We start from the raw sequence: 20,815 nt of genomic DNA, 5'->3' as shown, positions 1-20,815 counted from the left end.
CACAAAAAAGTAGACACAGAAGCTTAAAAGATAATTATGGCACAAAACTCAAAAAATCTTCATGGCAACGCTGAACCAAATTTACACTGAAACCATTGTGCAAATAAGTTTTAAGTTGGGTTACTCTTCGCATGATGGACTGCTGCAAACGTTGTCATTCCAAAGAACAAGGATGGCTCCAGACTAAAGATTTTCAAAGGCTGTGCATGTCAAATTATCACAAACAGAATCCATATTTACAGCAAGGGATTACTGATAAGAAATTCCTGAGGAGGCCTGTTCTTCCACAAAATGTTTACACCAGTTGCTCCAGAAACATTAGCAGAATTGAAAAAGGAAATATTTTCAACACTGCATAATACTACTTAATAGGCAAGCAAGTCTTGAACACCCATAATAACTCATATTTTAATTCTTACATTTAAAAAGATACATGAAGTACCAAATGCAAGGAGACTGTTTTCCAGACAACCTAAGTGAATGTAAAGTATAACATTCTTCCAAGAATTAATCTGCTCTCCCACATGTAAGACCACCAAACTCCTATTAATAGTCCTAGCTTGATTAGGAAAACAAAATGTGGGGTTTTAATCATGCTTTCTTAAAATAACACTGCATTTGTCCACATTGAGTAAGTAATGACATAAAGAGGGGCCTTAGCAAAACTCTTTAGGAAAAGGAGAAGGGAATGTCTGGAGATGGCAGAAAACACAGTATAAACAGAGAAGGAAAAAAAATAAGTCTTGTAACCTTCAAGCTGTGTATACGTACTAAGAATTCTCAGAGAACTCACACAAGTCTCACAAATTCATAAAACTTCTGATAAACTGCATTTTCTACCTCTTTCTTATAAATAAAATTCAAAAGAAGTAAGAATTCAGAACACAAATTTGTTTTGCTCATTCCAGTACAACTGCTCTTATACAGAAAGACAAGGCTAATCAACAGCTACAACACTCCCCCTAGGTGACATTTTTAAATTCATGCAACCTGTTTGAAAGATTTTATTATTTTTACTCACCTTTTGTGGCTTGAAATCAAATTTTACACAGTGCTGGAAACCTTTTCCCTTTGATTTTATGGACGTTACAATCAAGCAGCCTCCAACAAAGTGAGCAGAATAACCGAGTCCTTTGTTTGTTCGAAAACTAATGAATTAGAACAAAATCAGCACATATACAGATGGAAGCAGAAATCATTGAACAATTAATAGAAATTGAACATCAGAAACATGGTTTTACATAGTACTCACCAATATAAGTAAGGCTTATCCTTATCCACGTTGATATTATTTACAGGATCCATTCTTAGCCAAGTGTGGAAAGTAAACCCATTCTGGTACGGCCACTTGGCTATAGGAGGTAAGGCAATAGCCTAAAGAAAAAGTTATTCATGTAGAAAGATAAACATCGGAATACTAAGGGTATACAGCTTAAGACATACACTACAGATAGACACTACAAATGTGTACACAACAAACAAGTACAGTTCCTCTATACTAAAAAAATCTGGCCTAACTTCTGTGCTTTTTGTACTCCATTGTGAAAATATTTAATTAACCTACATATTTAAAAACTGCTCTTTATATATCAAAAAATATTATTATTATTAGGAACCTACATTTCAAAAAATAAATGCTTTAGTGGAAGCCTTACAGCATAAAAACCTCCTCAAAATGCAAATTCAGGTTGATTTGGTTTTGTGGTAACCTGACAGAATAATCACATTTATAAACTTATTTTCACATACTGTTTGCATTCAGGAAGTTAACTGATTACGAAAAAGAATCTGGCCACAAAAAGACAATCATATACATTTCACTTCACAGATTCTTTTCTCTCTTGAAACTCATGTCTATGTAGTCTTCCAGTTAGAATATCACAGACTTACAAACTTCCTTAAAAGAAATGTAATACAATCCCCACCAGCCAAAATGTTTATATCAAACACTGTGTTAGCTCAAAAGCTCTTAAGTTATAAACCGTGTGGCGGAGCCCTTTGTTTCGAACAGTGGAGTTTTACTGTGTGGGTTTTTTTGTTTGGTTAGGGTTTTTTTTAACATTACTATTAACTTTCTACTGTTTTGCTGCACAGATTTGCAATACACACTTCAACTAAGACTGCCATAAACTCTGATCAAAGATGCTGTCCAGATGATCAATACCAATGAACAAAAAACATCAAAGAACTTGAGTGTCTCCAGACTCCTATTATGCTCCCACGCTCCATTCAGCTATCCCCATCCAAACAAAATGCTATAAATCCTTCTCTATACCAGTTAACTAATCAGTCTGCACATCTGAGCCCAACTTTTGAGAACTGGTAGCACTATCATTTGATTTAACTCACCATGGATCCTGGAGTAATCATATTAAATACTTAATTTCTAAGACTTCCTAATTTAAAAATAGGTAAGAATATTCACACTAAGGTTACTGAGGGACCTCGGTATCACATACAGTTCAAGTATTCAACACAATTATTAGAAGTTAAATACAAAAACAGTACATGAATAGCCAGAAGGAACAAAAATATGTCTGTCTATTGCCAAGTTCTGCTGCATGTGATAAACATAACTGAAGAAGCATTTTTCTAGCAGTCTGCATTTTTCAGTCTCAAGTTTTCATTCCAAAAATATTATGTCATCAAGTTGGTGAAATTTAATCTCAAGTCAGCGAGGCAGAAAGATAATGGGTTTACGCGAAGAAAACTGGAGTCATCTAAGTCTTATTCAAATTCTTATTCAGAATTAAGCATGAAATTTTGAACATACTATTTCATCCTAAGATTTTAGGAGCAAAAGAGCTGATACACTTAAATTCCTACAGAAAGTTCTGCACAGCGTTTTCCAACTATCTATTTAGTTTCAAATTCTCTTTCAAGTGAACACCATAGAACTTCAAAATGAATCAGTTACCTGAACAATTACAAGAGGACTAATCATTGTTAAATTTTATCCTCTTTCAGTATTATTCAGCATATACATCTCTCAGATCCACATTTTCTCAGAGAATTCTTATAAATAATATACATTTTTCATACCATCTGATCATTAAAAAAACTAACACACAGTCCAAGTATAGCCACTTCTACTTCAACACTTTCTGTGGTTTCACTAGCAAAGGTTTCTAGATGTAAGGCTGTATTGGGTTTGCGTGGCAAGTCTTTGGTACCCGGGGGGACTACAAAGGGTGGCTTCTGTGAGAAGATGCCAGAAGCTTCCCTCATGTTCAAGAGAGCTAGCTCCAAGATGGACCTGTTGCTAGCCAAAGCTGTCCTGATCAGCAACATTGGTAGCGCCTCTGTGATAACATATTTAAGAAGGGGGAAAAAGGTGATGCACAACAGCAGATGGAAGACAGGAATGAGAATATGTGAGAGAAACAACTCTGCAGACACCAAGGTCAGTGGAGTGGGAAGAGGTGCTCCAGGCACTGGAGCAGAGATTCCCCTGCAGCCCATGGTGAAGCATATGGTGAAGCAGGCTGTCCCCTTAACGGTGGAACAGATCTCCATCTGCAGACCGGAGAGGACTCCACGCCAGAGCAGGTGGATGTGCCTGAAGGAGGCTGTGACCCTGTGGGATGCCCATGCTGTGGCAGGCTCCTGGCAGCACCTGTGACCCATGAATCACAGAATCATCACGGTTGGAAAAGCCCTTGAAGATCCTCCAGTCCAACCATGAACCTCACACTGATCGTTCTCAACTCCACCAGATCCCTCAGCGCTGGGTCAACCCGACTCTTCAAGCCTTCCAGGGATGGGGACTCCACCACCTCCCTGGGCAGCCCATTCCAATGCCCAAGAACCCCTTCTGCAAAGAAATACTTCCTAAGAGCCAGTCTAACCCTGCCCTGGCGCAGCTTGAGGCCATTCCCTCTTGTCCTGGCGCTTGTTCCTTGGGTCAAGAGACTCATCCCCCCTCTCTGCACCCTCCTTTCAGGGAGTTGTAGAGGGCGATGAGGTCTCCCCTCAGCCTCCTCTTCTCCAGACTAACCCCCCCCAGTTCCCTCAGCCGCTCCCCATCAGACCTGTGCTCCAGACCCTGCACCAGCTTCGTTGCCTTTCTCTGGAAACACTCGAGTCATTCAATGGCCTTTTTGGAGTGAGGGGCCCAAAACTGAACCCAGTCGTCGAGGGGCGGCCCCACCAGTGCCGAGCACAGGGGTAAGATCCCTTCCCTGTCCCTGCTGGCCACACTATTGCTGATACAAGCCAGGATACCATTGGCCTTCTTCCACCTGGGCACACTGCTGGCTCACGTTCAGCCGGCAAAGAAGAGGAGCCCATGCTGGAGCAGCTTTTCTGGCAGGACTTGCAACCCTGTGGGGGGCCCAGGCTGGAGCAGTCTGTTCTTGAAGGACTGTACCCCATGGGAGGGACCCACACTGGAGCCGTTTGTGAAGATCTGAAGCCTGTGGGAAAACCCCACATGGGAGAAGTTCATCCATCTCCAACGGATGGGATCCCATGCTGGAGCAGGGGAAGAGCGTGAGGAGGAAGGAGCTACAAAGACAGTGTGTGGTGAACTGACTGCTACCCCCACTCCCCGTGCCCCTGTGCCACTCGGCAAGAGGAGGTAGAGAAACTGGGAGTGAAGTTGAGCCCAGGAAGAAGGGAGGGGTGGGGGAAAGGTGTTTTAGCATTTGGTTTTATTTCTAATTACCCTACTCTGATCTGATTGGTAATAAACTAGTTTCCCCAAGTCAAGTCTGTTTTGCTCCTGAGAGTAACTGGTGAGTGATCTCCCTGTCCTCATCTCACCCCACAAGTCTTTCATTATATTCTCTCTCCCCTGTCCAACTGAGAAAGGGGAGTGATAGAGCAGCTCAGTGGCATCTGGTGTCCAGCCAAGGTCAACCCACCACAAAGTCACTCTCATACAAGCTAGATACTAACACAAGCACCATTCCCACAGAAATATGGGAGTGAAAAGCAGGCAGATTCTCCTTGCAACAAGATTTAAGTGAACCAGTCTGAAAAAAAACCAAAGCGCACCTCATTTATATTTGTTATGTAATAGTATTTGTCCTTCTGTAGTGATAATGCACATTCATTATAAGCATGATTTATTTAGGCATAACGTAGGTGTCAGGCAGAGAAAAAAAATCTAGTTAAAACTCTACATCTATGACAATGACAGATGAGATGAAAGAACACCACAAACAAAAATAACCAATGGCCATAATAGAACAACAAATGAACAAACAAGAGACTTAAAAGATCTACATACTGCAGCACTTTTTCCTGGAAAGTTGAAGAAGGCATCAGGTCCATACTTCTGAGGCATGTGTCTTAACACAGACAGTAACTTCCCAGCATGTGGTGGCTGACAAAGAAAATTATTACACTTGTAAATAAATAACACGCACCTATAAGAAAGAAAAGACTATACACACAAAAAATGAATTTTGTCACATTTTAAAGCTTTGCACATGGTTGAGTAATACTCTGCTAAGAGACTTAGCACTTTCAATAAACAACATTAACAAAGAAACATGGATACCTTCACATAATACCCAGTGAACGCACTGAAATACAATTCATTGGATAACTAAATTAAAGGCTTAAAAGGCCAGAGCCACTTTCATGCAGCATAAACTAAACTGACCCTGAACGTTCCTCCCTCTGTCTGTTCATTGCCATCAGCGCTACCGTTTGTGTGCGTTTGTAGTGAGCTAAATTAATTGATCCAGCTGGAAAACTAATTTCAGAAAAACAAATGCAAACCAATATTCAGTTACAGCAGTTTTGGATGGTGGCTGCATGAAACCTGTGCCAGCACAAGGGAGATGGGGAATACCCAGCAAAAGGGAGAGGGAGGAATCAGCAGACAGGACTATTTTCACCAGGACTACAGTCATATACTAGATTAAAGTGTCTTTGGTTAGATATATCCCTTCATATAAGTCCATGGAGAAAGATTCAAGTCTCATGGGTGGTTTGGAGCACCTAAACTGAGCGCTCAGTGTGCATACTTACACTTCCCCACCATCACCCTAATTCTGCACTGATTTTGTTGCAATACTCAGCAACTATAAACTCCAAATCAAGTATATAAGCTCACAACAGAAGTAGAGCAAATACTGGTCATAGTGACAGGACAATTTTGTGCGTCTTTTTTTACCACTTCATAACTTTCCAGTAGATCTATTTTTAAACTACAATTTTACACTTCTGATCTTTTCCTGAAAGTGCCCTTTTCCCCCCTCTTGTAAGGAGCCACCCTCTGAAAACCCAGCACTGCATGATCCATTACAAGTATTTCAAATGTACCAAAATTACAGTCAGACAAATAGTGCTTCATGAATCTGAATTAAAATTTGAGGAGGGAACACTGAGAACTGCTTAGATGTCTTCAAGCACTATAGAATTCAACTAGGTAACCTGTGTTGCAGCCAAATACTTTGTATCTTTACAGCACTGCTGATTTTAAGATTTATGGAGTTGTGCAACTCCTTAGTAATGCAACTGTGGCATTTTTTTCTTCCTTTCCTCTATATTTAGTTTTTAATAAAGAAAGGAAATTAAATGCAAATAGCACAGACAGGAAATGAAAAAGTTAATGTTACAGAGACAACTTTAATTCATCTATGCTTAAATATACTCTGCATGTTCAATTATTAAGTTTAAACCCTCTGTCAGAGTTCAGTGTTTTTATTTGCACAAGTTAAGATCTCCAAAGTTATTTATTTCAAAGGGTCTTTTAAAATTTGCTATATTATTTGTGCATACTGGCTTTCATATTGAATACATTTTTTTTTTTTAGTTATTTGAAGTCAACAGAGACACCGTGCTACCTTTTCTCTACACTAGGCAGAGTATTTAGAGATAAAAGGAGTTGAATTAAAATTCAAAGCAGGTAAAACAATTGTTTAAACAGCTCCCAATTCCAGCAAAACAATTTTGTGTTAAAGAAAACTTTATCTGGTGACCTCTACAACATACACATTTTTACTTTAGGGAAAGAGGTTCTCTACAGTAAAAGGAGACTCTCTTCTCCCCTTCTAGTTCACACAGGAACAGGAGAAATCACACGATATGATTTTTCAGCTGGAGCTTACTGCCTTCTTTTCAATTTCATTTCATCTCACTTCCCTAACTAGATAAATTTTTTCAATCTTCAGGTAAAGAAGAACAATGTGAAAACAGGAGCACATTGAACTGCATATGTAGACATCTTTTATTTACTTCTCTTTTGTTTAAAAAAAAAAGTTAATCCTTTTTCCTTCGATTTCACATAATTGGAATTACAAAATTTAAAATGTGTGCATGAAAACACTTGCTTAGAGAGTCACCACATTATTCTCAGGTATTCCAAAAGACCAATCCAGTCCACAGATCCATGAGGAAATTTAATTTCATCACTATTCTACTCTCTGTATTTTAATTGCCTGCAAGTAAAAAGATTCCTTGATATAATACCAGAAAGCATCCTGTATTTCTTGGTACATTTAAAATTTGCTTATTATAAAGGTTACCAAACAGCCTTTTAACTTGGGAACATTAGGAAAAAAATAAACCACACTAGAAAAATGGTTTCAAGTTTGTTTTCTTTTACCCATCTCCCTTTTTCTCCTTGAAGCTTGCTGAAGAACAACTTTAGCTCTCGAACTGTCAAGTTATAGCTAGCCAACACACCCAGCATATCCACTAAGAGATCTGAAAAGGAAAAGAACAGCAATGTAACTGCTTAATGAAATGCAATGTCAAATTTCTATAATTTATGTTTCCACGAGATTTTACATAAAAGGAATACAGCGTGGGTCAGACGCTGGGTGAAACTGTACCTGCGATCATGTTGTCAGCTCTATCAATCCTCTTGAGCACTTGCTCAACGAGCCCCACTTCTGTGCACACCTGTAGATTGCGTATACTTTTCTTCAAGATTGCTGTAAACATGCTCCACACCTCAGCCTGGCAGGTAATGTCACACTTGTCCAGCAAGTCTACCATGCAGGTGATGCCCTCTCCTTCTTGGATGATAAAGTTCATTTCCAAGTCAAAGTGGCCCCCAACAAGCTTTCAGACAAAAGATTTTTTTAAAAAAATAATTTTAATACAATTGTCTTAATGTATCGAAGTACCATTCCACATTTAAAGTTATTCATTCTGCAAGTAGAAAGCTATCAAAGACATAAGCTAAAAACCCCATAATGAGGCCACTATCAATATATCAAGTCTTATTCTTCCTCTATTTCAAGTTCTGTTGAGCAGCTTCAACAAAGGTGCCCCTGAGGTGGCACCTCCTATGAGACAATTGCTGCAGAAGAACATTTGGGTAGTTTAAGTTACAGATGTCCTTAGCTGCCCCACACAGCTGAAAAGTGAAGAGGCCAAGTGAGCGTTCCAAAACAGGCGAGAGCCAAGTCAGCCAAGATAGTTTAAATGGCCTGGAATGGCCCTAAAAGCTTCCTTTCACGTGTGCTTAACACTCCTCAAATAAGAGAGCAATTCTAGCCAAAAGGAGCTGAGGCACATCAGAAATATTGCCACATATAAAGCTGAGCTAAGAGTCATTCCTGAGATACTGAATAAAGTTGGTTAAGTATTAACTGCCAGTTTCATTACTAAAAGGAAGCAAAGGCTTACTATATTTTCATGAATGTGAAACAGCAGCATTGTCTGAAGCCTTTGACTATGCTTTGGCTAAGGCACTTAAATCTGCAATATTTTGGGTCTCCTAGATGCAGGCTTTGTTTGAACACACACTAACCACATAGCACATTACAAGGAGGTGGAGGGGGAGCACACATTTTCATGTGTGTACTCAACAAAATAAAAATTCCAGCTGAAGGAAAGACGGATTGTACTAACCTAACTCCTCTGCTCCAACTCCCACCCTCCACTTTTTAAACTTCTCTTGGACTTTAGAACTGTATTAAACTTAATGCTTGCCAAAACACCCATTATATACCAGCATACAAACAGGAATTCAGACAGCATTGACTCAAATGATCAAAACGGACTTATTATCAGAAGTATTTCAGCTCGTTCTCACTTCTACAAGTTTGTCTAATAAAAGACATTTTTTCTGTCCTACACGGTGTTCTTTTTACAGGCTTTGACCATTAACAGCTTCAGTACTGTCACTTGCCAAAGTCATACCATGTCAAAACTGCCCCAAAACGCATATACTAACTTGCTTCTGTATTAGCTCCAACAGCTTCTCTCCACTAGTCAGGATCTGCAGATAAACGTACCCAACAGAACAGAATATACACTCTTCATTAACTACTGGAATTACCATACATTTTTCTCAAGTGTCTAAATCTTGTCACTTTGAAGAAGCAATCTTTGGTCTTCCGGGCATAAATCAGCAATGCCAACCACCACAAGAAGCAGAGAAACTTACTGCTTTTATGACAGAATAGACAATGTCTTGTGGCAACAATTTCTAAACAGTAATTTACACTTTTCCATTTTCTCCCCTCTTGGTCATGAAAAATAATTATGCAATTTACTATCAGATGCTTCCTTAATATCTAGGGAAACCGCAGGAACTGAATGGGGAGACTTGAATTATACTCCCAGCTTCTCTATATCAACTCACGCTGTCAACTCAAACAAATCTATCAAGTCATTATTGTTGTCCAAGCCTCAGTTTTCCCCTTCCATAAGGCAGAGCAGAGGCCTACCTCAAGAAAGCTCTGTAAGGTAGAATTCAAGGGAGAACACTGAGCAGAATGAATTAACACAGAATTCTCCCAAAACAAATGCAAAGGAAAAAAGTACGAAACCCTTAAAAAAAAAAAAAACCAACCCTGAACAAAACATTTTGAAAATGAAAACACAGAACCAATCTATTTTACACTGAATTTATCATCCTCTACAAAACTGAGGTATTCCTCAAGAAGCCACTCTCTTTCTCACCATCAAGGTAAGAAACAAAGAAAATACTGCATTCCATGTGCAGACAGAATAGCTGAAGGTTAAACTCTAGCCACAAAACACCTGCTAATTTTTAACAAGAAATTCAACTCTTTATGCATTTGGTTTTAACTATCAGTCAACCATCAATTATCACACCAAAATCATATACGGCATCTGGAGGTGACCTTACCTTCACCCTATAGTCTACACCACCAATCTTTCATTTTTGGCTAGATACACTATTATCAGTAACCACCCATCCAGGAAGCTGTCAAATTAGGTTTCCAATCTAATCTGCAAACATAAGCATTTCAGCAAGTACATTCTAGAAATAATATGCTATGGTGGAAATAATTACCATTTTAACATTTCCTTTAAGGGAAAGTGAGGACAAAAAAACTGACAGAGAAAGCAATATACCAAAAGCAGAGTGCAGTTGATGTACTATATGTATGCATACCCATTAGATACACATAAGCACCCACACACCCCACAGTATTTCATATTAACCCTTTCTAATGGTGATTTGAAACTGATCAACCTTCAAAACACAAATTTGTTTCCAATGACAGGGATCATAATCCAGGTCCATGCATTGGCTAGTTATTATCTGAGCTGCAGTAATGGCTGTGCACAGCAAAATGTAATCTTCCCAAATGTCACAGTAAGTTATGAATATCTGAGCAGCTTAATGCACCTTACTAGCCATGAAGTGTGAGAATGTAATCTTATTACCTTTTTTATGGTTGTATTTTTTTGAATAATGTAGCCTTTGAACTGATGTATAGTCTTTCCTTGCACTTTAGCATGATTTGGTCTCCTGTGTCGCACAGTACATTTTTCAAAATTCTCCAATTCAACGTATTTTAAGTCCTATGCTGAGCTGCATAAACAATCTTTATAGCAACCTACAGGGTGGCATAACGTTTTCTTTCTTCAGCATGTAAGTATAAGCTTACAGAAATGGTTTTAAAGTGCAGTATTCAAAGTATTCAAATACATCCTCACAAATTTTACATTTTGCCAGTTATATTTACCTTCGAAAAAATATAAACTAAATCAATAGCTCAAGCTTTTTGGTAAAATGTTTCTACATTTAGCTGATTGAGAACAGGGAGAATACTTTACAGCTATTTTCACCTACACAGAGTGTGTGATTTTTTTTTTTCCCCTTAGAGATCCAAACTAACAAGAAGTCAACATAATAGCACTAATTTTAAGTGTAAAATAGCACTACCTCACTTCTAAATAGAAACAAAAAGCCAATTTAAACACACAAAACCTCTCTTTGAATGAACCTTTCATCTAACATAAAATGGGAGAAGTGATCCAAGATATAAAAGAGATGATACACTCTTTGGGTGAGCAACATCCAAACTACAGTACACAGAAAATGGCTCAGAATAGACACAGTCAAGCTCCACTTTCTACAAAAAATCATGGTCTAACTATTTATCTAATTTAAAGTAATTTCTTCCAGTGGCAGATATAAAATATTTCAAAAGCTTGTAAGACAATGTGAGGAAAAGTATTTCAATGAACTATAACAGAAAAAAATAAATCATGTCCAAGACCACAATTAACGTTTCTCCTAGAAAATCAAATTGCCTATACTTCGGAGAACTATAGTGCTGGATCTCCATAGTTTTACCTCAAACCTCCAAAAAAGACTTCACCTCTACAGAGCTTCCTCTTCCTTCTGGTTACTAGACAACCTACACATCAACACAAACGTACTTGTTTTGTTCCCTAAAGCCAGGATGAAAGAACTGCTAACCAAGCAAACTGTGACCTCCCTTTTCCTCAAGATGCTGATTTTATAATCTCAGAACTGTTTCTTTAGTATGTTCAAAACAACAAGTATGGACAATGCCTATGCAATGGAAATTGCCTATCCCATGAAGAAAAAAAAATGCAGTCAAATAGGCCAGCTCTATCTCAGTAAAAATTTTAAAAATTTATACTTAATAAGAACCCAAAGCTGTGTGTACAAAGCTGATAACTGCCAAAAATCTTCTGTTTATAAGAGTAAGGTACTTATACAAGACAAACATCAAGAAGAATGTGCTGAAGCTAAACCACTTGCCATTTCAACAATTAAAGGTTTGATATACACCCTGCATTTTACCTCTGTTCACAAAATAGCTATGTTATCCAAAATGGTCCTGTTCCTACTGCAATTTTACATTAGGTCAGTTAACCCAAGGTTAAAAAAAAAAAAAGAGAAGAAAAAACAAACAGAATAACCTCAATCTTTTTCATCCCTTGATGATGAAACATGAACGCAGCTTCTGGAGACCACAAACACAAAAAAGATGGAATTCATTTTAGCCATTATGCTTCTGAGTAACAATAAACAATATTCTTTGCCTGCATTGATTCTTATATTCCATCAAAGTAATAACCCACATCCTGGACTCCATCCCCTTTCATGTATTCAGAAACTCAAAACGAATGTATTGATCATCAAAAATACATGCCAAAGATTTGGGAAGAATTAAAATCTCTTTAGGGCAAGGATCTCATGGGATCATGAGTGATCCCAAGCCAGTCAAATCCCCTGAGGACACACAATAAACAGTAAAAGTCAACACCATGGTACACATCCTGGGTGGGATAAAAAGATGGTTCTTATTTGGAAAGGCCTCTACAGACCAGAAGAGGAAAAAGGTAGTGAAAAAGAATAACTAACTCATACATACTAATTTGCAGCAATCTCTGCCACTCAGCCCCCACTTTTCCATGCAGTCTTTTCTATCACTAACACAACACTTGGAGGTGAGAACACATTAAAACACGAGTCCTAAGAGGAGATTTGGTAGGAAAGCCTACTGATAGTTTGGATAAGCATATCAAATAGTGACATTAGCGTGAACGTCAAGTCAATGAAATCATGACAAACAGGGCTCAGGGCCAGGGAGGTTATAGGGAGGCAAGAAAGGGACAGAAAGCCTGGACGTCAACCTTTTTTCTTCAATATATTGCCACTATATCAACCATAATGCAACCAGAAAAACTAGACAAAGCACAAAGAACTGTGGGAAGACCCACTCATGAAAAGCAAGGTCATAACCTTCCAGCAAGACCCAGATGCTTTAAAGCCACTTGCTACCTTAGCAGTAGCTCAAAGTTTAAAGTAACATGAGACGGTGAATATGCAAGTGACCAGTGACTCTTTCACAGAAGGAAAGATTCTACTCCAGCCTCTTCCATAAGCATCCTCTTTAACCTTGCTCCAACTTTGGACTAGCCTTCTGCATGTTAAAAACAAAACAAAACAATAACAATCAGACAAAGAGCAAACAGGTATTTCTTGAGCAGAAAACCACAGTTTTCCTGCTGATATCTCAGGCTGAAGTCACCTGTTCCCCCCATCCAACGCTACCCAACAGTTACATTACAAAAAATGAATACTAATAGTACTCATCTCTCCTGCTTTCCAAGGAAAAAAGGATGGTAAGAAAGACAAAAAAAAGTAAATTTTCTTCTTATTTAGCTGCTTTCTCTCCTGTTGCCAAGTTTCTAACAGAGCCTACACTTTCATTTACCTTTCCCAAATAGAAAGGTCTATGTTAACCAGGTGTACCAATAGTGGCATTGCACAACGTTGCACCCACTTACACCTTGATGCTTTCATATGATTCTGTTCAATACTGTATTAATCATGAGCAAAGCTGGATCAACTCAGGAAAAATCATTCCCATTGCTTCCATTCATTGTGATGTAACCTGAATGTTCTCTATTATAATAAAACATCTTCAAGCCTGTCTCTCACTTGGAAAACTGCTTAAAAGTAAATTTAACAAGCACCCACAAGGTGTTAAGTCTACTACTGCCACCTAACGTTGTATTTGAAACCGTTAGCCCAGCATTACGTATTTTTAATATAGTGCCTCAGCACAGTATAACTCTCTCCCTCCCCAAGACAGCTTTATATCAGCAGCTTATACCTCATGCTCTGTCACAACAAAGAAAGCAAGCTGTATCTCCAGGAAATAAGACTGGATGAGATTTCAGAATAGCAGAAAAGTTTACATTTCAGTATTGGTTTATATAAATCCAGAGTTTCTTCAACTTCACAACTAACTACAGAAGGCACAGATTTTACCCGATTTCCACAGGAAGAGTAGCAAATATCTCCTAGCCAGTTAATCTGACATGTAACAGAGTTCATTAAAAAACCTCTTCTTTAAAAAGGCACTGAACTATGTCTATGTATAAATTAAAATGACTGTCTCAGCCAAAATAACAAATGTAAAAAAGCAAGATTCTTGTCCAGGTAGGTACGATAGATCTGAAGCATCCTTATGGTGGTGATGTTTACCTATAGGTTTCTCCTTCCCAACAGAAGGTGGTAAAAAAAACCCAGTTTTAAAAGATAATTATGCTGTAATCAATGATGCTATATTGACCCTAGCTAATAACCTAGTATTTTCACTCCGCTTGTAAGCATTTTTACTGTGTTCACTAAACACAGTTAGTTCAGTTTGTAGTGTGCAGTTGAAGTCCCAGTGCAAGCAGAACAATACTAGAAGAATTAGCTCTACACAATGTTTTTCAACACGGGAACAGGGGGAACAGCACTATCATTTCAAATTTGATACATTTTGGGTTTTAACCTATTTTAGAACAAGCTTTTGGAAATTTTACATACATACCAAAAAATGAAATTGTAAAGCGAACAATCCCAGTTTTAAGCTAAATGATTAAAGTTAAATTTTATCCTACAAAAATAAACAAAAGACCAAAAGCTTCTACATTTACTTTATCAGTTTGGTATCCGTTCAAAAAATTATCTCAGTACAAACAGTTCAAATTAAAAACAAATACCACACTCAAACTCAAAACAGTTACAGCACTCCACACCATCGTGCACAGTGCTTCTGTCTTCCCTTCTGGAAATTCAACAGATTCCAAAAATGAAAGACATAGACAAGTCCAATATTAGGAATTTTACCCTCCTCTCAATCCTTACTGACCCATCAAGAGATGGGACAGCTGATGTAAAAAGAAGGATTGCCAAGAACATGACACAAAACACGAGTACTAAGGGCCCAGGGAACCACTCTCTGACACAGACCAAACAGTGGGTATACCCAGCAAACCTGCCGGCCATTGGACAAGTTCGGTGAAGAAAACAGGAGACGGTACAAAACTGATTCACTACCAACTTTTGTCTGAAGCCCGACACTGATCATTGATGCCCTTTGCTCCTGAGGAGGCCGTGTGACTACAAGCTTTATTTCCAAGCCCTGAGGAAACAAAGGACTACACCAAGTTGGCTTTTTGCAAATCGATTTCGAGACAAAAATTTCAACACACTCCAAATAGTGTCTAAAGGCGTATACACAAAACCTGGCAGCTCTTCCAAGTTTGGCTTCTATTACAGATCTCAATAGATGTTAATATAGACTATATCTAAATCCAGCTGAAATTCATATCTTTCCAGTATCCATATCAATAGCATTAAATTCTGCTTTGTTTTAATTAACTTTTTTCAATGTACCTTAACCTGGGATACTGTTTAAGACATACCAGAAAGATATGACTCCAAGAGATGGTTTAATAATATGCAAATTTGTAGCTCCATACAGGAAATGAAATATCCTAAATCTTTACATCACATCAGATTCATATGTGCATTGAAAGCAAATAAATCATTTAAACCATGATACAGAGAACCTTTTTAAATTTGCATTTATCTACAGTAAATACTGCCATGTTCTTTAATAGCTTGCTAGTGCAATCTTAGCAAACTAATGATTTATGGGTTTGACATTTTAAAAATCAGAAATCTGTCATTTTATGACATCCAGTAGAAAGTCAGCTCGGGTTACATTACTCTGAATTTAAGCTCAAATACATGAAACACACATAGCAAAGCACTGTACCATACTGTCCATTTCATTATCCCAGCACTTCCCTCCCTAGCTACACTTCTAAAAGTTATCTAACATTTTTATTTGAATTTACTAGAATATGAAAAATAGATTTTCTTCAGGATCCAGACACATGTAACTTCATCAAGCACATAACTTTTTGTCAAGCCTGGAGAGATATCACCCATCAGCAAACAAACCCAATCCGCTATACACTGAGAAAAACAGACTAACCACACTTCAGTCACCAAGCTGAACAGGTCTGCATCCTGTCCTATCTTAAGATAGAGATCTTAAGGAAGGAGCCCAAAAGATAACATTTCTAATATCATATGAATCAACAAGTTCAGAGTGAGGAGCAAACCATACAGTCAGGATGACTTTACAGACAATGCCCTGCTTGTGCCTACCTCCACCAGTCAGGACATTCACATTGTATACCACAGGCAGAAGCAAATTCTTTCTGCCTATAGGACAAATCAGAAAAAAAACAACCTCAACTGTACAACACTAACACCAAACCCAAACAAATATAACTTTAAGTTTACATATAATTAAAAATAAGGGTCCAACAGAAGTTACAGGTAGGTTGAAATGTGCAAAGTAGATTGACTCCCTCTGCCAGAGAATAGTTTCTCTTGCAATGACTAGCGAAAAAAAAAAAAAAATTCAAGTCTAATAATATGTTTGGATACACCTAAAAAAACACTTACCTGAAACAATTTGCCCAGGCTTTCTTGTCACTAAATTACCTTTTCTAATCTGCTTAGTATTCAGCATCTGGAAAACTAACACCTAGCTTTTTAAAAAAAAAAAAAAAAAAATTACTTAAACACAAAAGATTACCAAAGATATCTGTTTTCCTTCAATCAAACTGGTGTGCAAAGACAGTAGTAATAATTCAATAAGAAAGCATTTTAAGATACTTCCTTTAAACCTTTAGTTTTACTAATTATTCAAATAATTATTGAATTTATTTCAATTTGACAAGGAAATCACAAGCATAGTAAGCCCCTTCCCATTATAAAGAAGTGCAAACAACTACACAATTATTCTTATGTATACCACATACAATGAACAGGAATACTTCTAAAAATATATATATCCACAACATGTTACTAATGTACAATAATATATTTGACCTTCTGAAAATTGCAGTTTCTTAAGCTAAGAAAACTATAAAAAATGTAAAGTAAATAATTCTCAAAAAGTCTCCCAGTGCATCCAAAGTGAGGTATGTGGATGCCAGGGGGTGTGCAAGACAATCCTCAGGGGAGCAGAAAGAAAATATTTTTGTACCATTACTAAATAAAATTTTAAAGTTCAAAATAGTTTTTATTTTATCTTTATCTCACCCTTTTTAACTTCTATTTTTGTATGGTTTATCATGTACATGATATACTAATATAGCAGTACATGTATACAATTTATAAACAGTTATACGTTTATATACATTTATTGGGGGTGCATGTATATTTACTGATGGAGTGTGCAATCAAAAAGGTTTGCAGACCACTTCCCTAGATGCTAGAGAACAGACAACAAATCCCAATATTCTTCTACAGAAACAAGACATCTGACTGGTATTTTACAGCGGATTGGGGCAGCAGGGGGGAAGGAAGCCACCACTCTACGATATCTGAAGTTTGCACCCTGCAAGTCTTCCTTCACATAACTTTAACTTTTGACTTAAACTGGATATCCACTTTACAATACTTGAAAAGTACATTATTTAAAAACTGTGTAATAATGGAATTCTAGGAGTAAAAGAAGGTTATGAGTTTATTTGAGGAAACATGTTTGAAAGTGTTTTGCCAGCTTGTAGAGACTAGAGAATAACAGCTACAAGTAAGGCAGAAAGGCAAAAGGAACAAAGGAAATCACGGAAGAGGAACAAAACAGAACATGTTCCAAACATGGAATTGTGTAAGAATAGCAAAGAATAACCTTACAAGAGGAATAAAATGAATCTCAAAAAGTCAAGAAAGAATACAAGATGATAATACAAATAATCAGTTTGAATAAAGCTCTGGCAGGTTTTATGAGATTTAGCAACATAACATTAAGCATTTCCTCTCCTACTGAAAGTCGCAGCCCTCGTATAGCACATGCTAGAAGCAAATGTGTGCCAGCTCCTCAACTGCCATCACATTTCATAGCTCAGCAGATTAACTGCAGACAATTTCAGCACAACTAAAGGCACCGGGTTACAAATTCCAACAGAAACCAAGAACCAGCACATCTGTTTCTGTCATTTCTGACACTGCCTCGATCCAGAACAGCTGGAAAACACTGCACTTGCCTTCTCAAAATTGGCAGAGATTGCTGTCACAGCTCAAGCAGAGACAGTTAAGAGTTTGGATGTAAGAAGTACTAAATGACATGCTACAGTAAACCTCATACTCAGCTTTCCCTGTTGACATTTTTTTAACTTTCTGTAGCTGTGATCAACATGGAATGACCATGCAAATGATCCTGGCTCGAATAGAAGAGTGCCTAGAATAAATAACAGCCCTTCATTTATTCTTACCAAGAAATGACTTTTTTTTGCCTTCAAATCTACAGCCGCCCTCCTCCAAATATGCCACTACATTGTTTAGAGTTTAAAAAACTATATACTGGAAGTCAGGGCATTAAGTGTATTGAAATAATAAGTATATTAAAAAAGGAAAGCACAAGACTCAAGTGTTATATCAAAAGGATTAAGAGATTCATTTTCTTACTGAACAGCGAATCAGTAATACCTGACTGAGCTCAAAGACCCACTACCAGCGCGGGTGCTCAGTTCTGCTTTCTGATCTAAGCCATGTCCACACCAAGAAGTTTAGCCAGCACATCCATACTGCTCACAGGGGCAAGAGCCAAGGCAGCAATCAAACTCTTCAGTCACAACTGTGTTCAGCCAACCTCCATCCACCTGGGCTTTCGTAACTGCAAGACTGCCATTGCTAAACTGATGATTTCTACTAACTATACCAGAAGAAAAAGGTAATTTTTTCTAGCCCATTTTTAATTTTCTTTCTTTCAATTCCCACAAAGCAATACTGAAAGCAAGGACAGAAATGTGACTCTGCCACTTAATGTTTGTTACAAGTGACTTAAGTTTCTACACTTGCAAAAACATTTTAAAGCTTTTTTTCCCCTCCTCTAATTTGCCACAACACTGTTTTCTGTTTGGTTGGGGTTTTTTCCCCCTAGTACAGAAGCTACTACTATTATTCTAAGGCTCTAGACAGCCTTGATTTGTCTCTGTCCCTTTTCTCAGCATATAGGCAATGACTGAATGGAAATTGTCTCCAAGGAACAAACAGTACTTACAACAGTAGGGGGGGGGGGGGATTAAAAAAAAGAACAAAAAACCCATACAAGCAAGACAAATACTACTAGTGTTGCATATGTTATCACTATCACCTACAAATATATCCTCCTGTTTATAATGTCCCCACTCTTCTCCTGGTAAGTGCTTCTCCTAATGAATTCCAGTTGTTCTCTTGGTCACCCTGTATGACAACTCTTTTCCCCCTTGGCTTTTTCCATTTCCATAGAAAACAACATAACTCTGGCTTAGCTATACAACATCTGCCTATACATTTAGCTAAGCAGTTCTACCCATCCAATTCACACCACAGTTTCCCAGTTCCTCTGGGAGAGTCACCTCCTACATAGGCCAGTGTGCAAACTACTTATGCAACACACCATATGCACAGAGGGGGATTATGTTATCACAGAACCACAGAAGCATCTGGGTTGGAAAAGCCCTTGAAGATCCTCCAGTCCAACCATGAACCTCACACTGACCGTTCTCAACTCCACCAGATCCCTCAGCGCTGGGTCAACCCGACTCTTCAACCCCTCCAGGGATGGGGACTCCACCCCTGCCCTGGGCAGCCCATTCCAACGCCCAACAACCCCTTCTGGAAAGAAATACTTCCTAAGAGCCAGTCTAACCCTGACCAACCAAGCTCATTTAAACTGTTGACCAGAGCTGCAATTGAAGTTAGACCTAAAAAGACAAAAGCATCCTCAATTAATACAATTGCAAACTATGTTTTGATTTTTTCAATTTTGCAATCAATTACTACCAACAGCAACTGTCAGGTATTTTTCAGAAAACCTGGCAAGACTCCTGCAGTTTAGACTGGAGGAAAGCAACAACTGTTAGACAAAAGGGTTTTGAATTACAGACTGAAGCAAGCATTTAGCCAGAAAAGCTAGCATTTGCTAAGACTCTGCCTCCGATATTTTTAATTTTAAAAGAATTTTTTTTAAACACCAAATTCAACAGATTTGTTGAAAGTTCTGACAAAAACACAGCACTAATGGGGTTCTCAACATTCCTTCATCAACACTTCACATCATGTATTCAGACTTCTGGGGCAAAAAGGCCTATTCTGGAATTACTACACTCATAAGGATTTAAGAAGGATGCTTAAACACTTTCCCCACCCCAATCTGAATAAAAACTAAATTATTATCCACGAGTGACAATACACATAACCTGAAAAAGGCTACATCCAAATAATGTAGGAGTATGTGAAATGGTGTTTCTTAGAATACTCTTTTCTCTGCAAAAAGTGTGATTAACTGAACAATAAATCTTGCTTCGGTGAGACAGTGAAGGAAAGAACATCTGCCACTATGAAAAGCTACTCAGCTTGAACACAAAGTAAGTATCATTATAAAAGGAGAGGTTAATGCCATCAAAATGAAGAACTGTATAATCTTTTTCGCAAAATCTTCTATTTCATTCCATATCCAAATTATTTTTCCTCTTTTCTCTAAGTAGAAAAGCCCATGATAACAAAAGAGCAAGTAACCATCTTCCTAGTTTCTTAAAATCTGTCCCTCCTATGAAAATAATATTTATTTACTAAAACAAGTTTCAAAGAAAACATGTATCACAGTCATGGACTTTGTGACTGCAAGGGTAACTACAGAATTTATAAATAAAAACCCCTCTGGAAGTCCATAGAGGATTTCAATATTTTTTCATCTAAACAAATAGAAAAATATCTTCAGTTTACCACTAAACCATTTTGATTTAAATTCTAAATCTGGAGATT

General features: G+C 37.8%; 1 protein-coding gene across 1 annotated transcript in view; it reads right to left on the bottom strand.

Moving 5' to 3' along the window:
• LRBA (LPS responsive beige-like anchor protein) overlaps positions 1 to 20,815 on the bottom strand; it is a 424,995-nt gene that overhangs the window by 371,638 nt on the left and 32,542 nt on the right. The window contains exons 3-7 of the mRNA XM_074821286.1: positions 7,791 to 8,022; positions 7,562 to 7,662; positions 5,234 to 5,329; positions 1,253 to 1,374; positions 1,022 to 1,148 (exon numbers count right to left, since the gene is read on the bottom strand). Of these exons, the coding sequence (XP_074677387.1) occupies positions 1,022 to 1,148; positions 1,253 to 1,374; positions 5,234 to 5,329; positions 7,562 to 7,662; positions 7,791 to 8,022 (678 nt within the window). The remainder of the gene's footprint in view (positions 1 to 1,021; positions 1,149 to 1,252; positions 1,375 to 5,233; positions 5,330 to 7,561; positions 7,663 to 7,790; positions 8,023 to 20,815) is intronic.

Source organism: Strix aluco, chromosome 4 (genome assembly GCF_031877795.1).
Source record: "Strix aluco isolate bStrAlu1 chromosome 4, bStrAlu1.hap1, whole genome shotgun sequence".
Lineage (NCBI taxonomy): Eukaryota > Metazoa > Chordata > Aves > Strigiformes > Strigidae > Strix > Strix aluco.
This window is presented reverse-complemented; position numbering and strand designations above follow the sequence as displayed.